Below are 5,004 nucleotides of genomic sequence, written 5' to 3' on the forward strand. Positions count from 1 at the left end.
TTGACAAAAATACCGCCCACAACCTTATTCTACTGACGCAAGTCAAAATTGGTCTTAATTCGGCCACCCGTAAAGCTCTCGCAGCCCAAGTCCAGCAAAAAGGCCCATCTTTCACCCAAGAGAGTTCTACATACAACAAATCCACTAAGCCTAGCCCAACTATGGCCCCCACACCAATCGGCCCAAGTTTGAAATCCCCAAAAACAACTTCCACACCCTGTAACCAAATCAAATGTGATCATCCGGACCTTTCTCCCCAAAACCAAAATTCGGTCCCTCCTCCCAGAAATAATCTTGCTACCTTCCCCCTACCCCATATCACTACTGTCAATCCTCCTCCATCACCTCAACCACAACCCAATGTCCTAAAGAGAAAGGTGGCCAGACCGGAGTTGGATCATTTCTCCAAGAGATTGAGGAAAGCCGTTGAAGGTCTGGAACCTGTTTACTTCGACCCTGACACGCTATCATTCATTCCAGAATCCAGGTTGGAATCCTTCATTTTGGAGGAAAGGAGGAAAACTGAAAATCATGGTGAGTTACATTCTGCTTTTTACCCTTCATCTTGCTCTGTTGGTACAGCTTTGGAAAATTTTTCTTCTGTTATTATGGCCGAGGAGGCGGGCCTTATCATGCCCCCAACCTCTCCATGAGGATCCTTGGTTGGAACTGTCGGGGCATCTGCCACGCCTCGACAGTTCGAGCCCTTGGGGTTCAAATAAAAGGGGCAAAACCTGATGTGGTTTTCCTCTCTGAAACAAAAGCAAATGAGAGTCGTGTGGAATTTGTTAAAAATTTTCTTAAGTTTGATAATAAAATTGTTGTTGAGGCTAAGGGTAGTGCAGGTGGTTTGTGTATTATGTGGAAGAATGGTTTGGTTATCAATGAGGTGGAATTTGATAAGAGTATGATTGCTGTCAAAGTAACTGATAAGTGCACTGAATGGCTCTTAATCGGGTTCTATGGTCCCCCATACCAAGCAAAGAAGAGGAAAGCCTGGGGGAATCTATTTGCTCTGCTTGAATCACACCAGGGTCCGTGGGCATGTATTGGTGATTTTAACTACATCATTAATGAGGAGGAATAAATTGGAGGCAACAAAGGTGGATCTTCAGGAGAAAACTATCTCAAAGAGTTAATGTTCGAATTTAATGCAGTGGACCTTGGGTATTCAGGGAACAAGTTTACTTGGGCCAGAGGCAAATGGGGCAAAGCAGCTATTAAAAGGAGACTTGATAGGGGAGTGGCTAGCATTTCTTGGCGCCTAGCATTTCCGAAGGCTGTAATATCGCATCTAGGTGCAATAAAGTCTGACCACACACCTATTCTCCTTGACACAAATCCGAGCGACAGCTTTGCTCATAGACCTTTTAGATTTGAAGCGGTCTAGCTCAGGGATGAAAGGTGCAATGGTGTCATTGAAAATGCCTGGAACGCTAATGTAGTCGGATCAGATTTTACTGAGCTGTATAAAAAGCAAGGTGCCACCAGAGATGCCCTTCGCAAATGGAACAAGGAGGTTTTCGGCCACTGCCAGAATAGAATCAACATTCTGCTCAAGAAAATAAAGGAGGTTCAGGATAAGCACCCATCTCCGGAAAATGAGTTAGTTGAAAATGCCCTGCAAATCGAACTCTCTGAATGGCTCCTCAGAAGTGAAGTAATTTGGCGGCAAAAATCCAGAGAATTATGGCTCAAACTAGGTGACAAAAACTCTAAGTTCTTCCACTTGTCCACTATTATTCGTAGAAGAAGCAACAACATTGATGCCATAAAAAAAGAGGACGGGACATGGACCCACAAGTCAAACCAAATCAGAACTTTATTCCGAGACAGTTTCATGAATCTGTTCACAGAAGATGAAATTTGTTTTCCAGAGCATCTTGAGCATCTAATTCTGTCGTGTATAACAGAGGAAGAAAATGAGATACTTCAAAGTATTCCCACTCCGGAGGAGATCAAAAATGCTCTTTTCCAAATGCAAGACCTTAAGGCTCCGGGGCCGGATGGTTTTCCAGCTCTATTCTACAAGCAGCTCTGGCCTACAATGGGAAATGATGTGATTAAAGCAGTGACTTCTTTCTTCATCATGGGTTCAATGCCTAGAGAGGTAAATGCTTCCCTGATTGTGCTTATCCCAAAAATCTCAAACCCAACCTCTATTAACCACTTCAGACCGATAAGCTTGTGTAATGTGGTATATAAAGTTATTTCTAAGCTCCTGGTGGAAAAGATTAGGCCTTTGCTCGACAAAATGATCTCTCCTACCCAATCAGCCTTCATCCCAAACAGATGGATAGCTGAAAACCAAATCATTGTCCAGGAAGTTCTCCATAGCTTCAAGACTTGTAAAACCAAGCCTGGCCTCATAGCCATCAAGCTTGATCTCCAAAAGGCATATGACAGGGTTAACTGGAATTTTCTGGAAGTTGTTCTTCTCCATTTTGGCTTCAATGAAATTTTCACTAAATGGATCATTGCTTGTGTTTCATCAGTGACTTTTGAAGTGTTGGTTAATGGGGGAAAATCTGAATGTTTTAGGCCGAGCAGGGGGCTGAGGCAAGGCGATCCTCTATCACTGTATTTGTTTATCTTGGGGCAAGAAGTATTATCCAGACTGATTGAACATGAGCTTAAGCTTAGAAATGTTGCTGGCATCAAGACAAGTATCAGCGGCCCAACCATTTCGCATGTCATGTATGCTGATGATGTTGTTCTGTTCTCAAAGGCGTCTAGCAAGGATGCAGAAAGTTTAGTGAAATCTTTGGAGAAATATTGTAGATGGTCGGGGCAATCTATTAATAGAAACAAGTCAGGGGTTTATTTCTCAAAGCACACCCATAGTCATGCGCGGAGGTCGATTAAGAGCATTCTTCAAGTAAAAAGCTTAAAGAAGGAAGCAATCTACTTGGGTGCACCGATGTTCCTGTCTAGAGCACCGTCAAAGGATTTTGCTTTTCTCCAAGATAAGCTTGAAGCAAAACTCGCAGGTTGGAGAAGCAAATGTCTTTCTTGGGCAGGGAGGAAGACACTCATTAACTCTGTGGCTCAAACTATCCCCGTATATACCATGTCCACCTTCAATATCCCAAATAAAGTTTGCGACAAGTTGGATTCAATGACTAGAAGGTTTTGGTGGAAGCCTAATCAGCGAGAGGGCAGATTTATGGCTTGGAGAGCTTGGGAAAAACTATGCTGCCCTAGAAGTGCTGGAGGCTTAGGCTTCAAAAAATCTAAAAGTATCAACTCTGCTCTACTGGCCAAGTTGGCTTGGATGGTGGCGTCTAAAAGGGATAGTCTCTGTTTGAGAATCCTTAGAGCGAAGTATAAGGTTAAAGAGGACTGGCTCCGGGCTGAAGCAACAAAGTACGCTTCTCCAATTTGGAAAGCAATTGAGGGAGCAAGGGTAGTAGTAAAGAAAGGAGCTTGTTTCCTAATTGGGGATGGAGAATTTGTGGACATATGGCTGGACCCTTGGGTGCCTTGGGTCCATAATTTCATACCTTCACCGCGGGTTGAGTCTTCAGCCCAATTGCCAATGAAGGTAGCACATCTCATTGATCATGAGCTCCACACCTGGAAATCATCCTTGATTCACAGTTTGTTCAATCCCAGTTCTGCAGAAGCCATTCTGTCTATCCCCATTCCATCAAGGCCTAGACCGGACAAGCTCATTTGGATTCCTGACCCCAAAGGGAGCTTCTCAGTTAAGTCTGCATACAAAGAATTGATGTCAAGCTACCCAGCACAGGACACTTCTGATGTGAATTGGAGCAAAATCTGGAAAATTAGAGGGCCGGAAAGGCTAAGAATGTTCTTATGGAGAATAGCTGCCAATGCCTTGCCCACGAGGGAAAACCTGATGAGTCGTATGGATATTTCCGACCCCAGCTGTGTGCTCTGTAACCAGGAGATTGAATCGGTCTCTCACCTTTTCTCCAAATGCCAAGTTGCCAAGCTTCTCTGGTTCTCAGCTTGTTGGGGTTACAGATCAGAGGAAGCTAATCTGGAAAGTCCGAGTGACTTGATAAAGGCAATCCTAGATCCACTTCCCCCTGCCTCCTGTCAAGGCCTTGAGTTATGGCGTGTTTCTCTTAACATGGCAATCACTGTGGAAGAAATTTGGTTCATCCGAAATGAAGCTCTCCATCACAAAGGTTCCGTCGATCTGCAGGCAGCCAGGTTGAGAATTAATGCAAAATTCAGCGAATACTGTCAGGTTTTTTCCCTTCTAAAGGCTCCCTCTCCTGAAAAGAGTGATGCAAAATGGTCGCCGCCTCCTGTGGGCACCATCAAGTTGAATGTTGATGCAACGCTTTCCCATTCCAATGCAGTATTAGCGGTCATAGCTAGAGACAACATTGGGGCTGTGGTAAAGGTCTAGACTAAAATCATACCATTATGTTCCCCCCTTCTCGCTGAAACTGAAGCAATTTTGTGGGCTCTGCATCTTGCTTTTGGGGAGAATTGGAGGAATATCATAGTGGAAAGTGACTCAAAGTTCAGCATTGATGCTATTTTGGATTGTGCGGACAACACCAGATGGTCAATCTCAGCTTTGGTTTCTGACATAAACGGTTTTGCAAATTCATTTTCTTCTTATTCTTTCCTTTGGATTAATAGAAGCGGAAATGCTGCAGCCCATGCAATAGCAAAGTACGCTCTTGTTTGTTTAAGTTCCTTCTGTTTGCTGCCAGGCAGTCTTCCAGCAGATTTGGCTTCTGTTTGTTTGGAAGATGCCTTGGCTTTGTCTGTTTCCTTTTGATTAATATATTGAAGTTTATCAAAAAAAAAAAAAATACAACACAATCTTTTAAACAATACGAGAAACACTCAAAGTTTATGATATTTGTTTATGAGAATAGAATTTTCATGATAATAATAGTTATAGTTTTTCTCCCCTAATTAAGTAGTAGTATTGTTGTTGTTAATATTAGTATATTAGATATATTTTGTTTGGTAAGATTAGGACTTAGTGGATTCTAAAAATAAATAAAAAAGGAC

At 42.8% G+C, this 5,004-nt stretch overlaps 1 protein-coding gene across 1 annotated transcript; it reads left to right on the plus strand.

Moving 5' to 3' along the window:
• Positions 1-649: 649 nt before the first annotated feature.
• On the plus strand, positions 650-4,765 carry LOC115951608. Its single transcript, XM_031068778.1, has 4 exons — positions 650-1,046; positions 1,158-1,282; positions 1,391-4,372; positions 4,466-4,765. Exons 1-4 carry the CDS (start codon positions 650-652, stop codon positions 4,763-4,765), a joined length of 3,804 nt encoding a protein of 1,267 aa, XP_030924638.1.
• The last annotated feature ends 239 nt before the right edge of the window (positions 4,766-5,004 follow it).

This window comes from Quercus lobata, chromosome 7 (genome assembly GCF_001633185.2).
Source record: "Quercus lobata isolate SW786 chromosome 7, ValleyOak3.0 Primary Assembly, whole genome shotgun sequence".
In the NCBI taxonomy this organism is placed as follows: domain Eukaryota; kingdom Viridiplantae; phylum Streptophyta; class Magnoliopsida; order Fagales; family Fagaceae; genus Quercus; species Quercus lobata.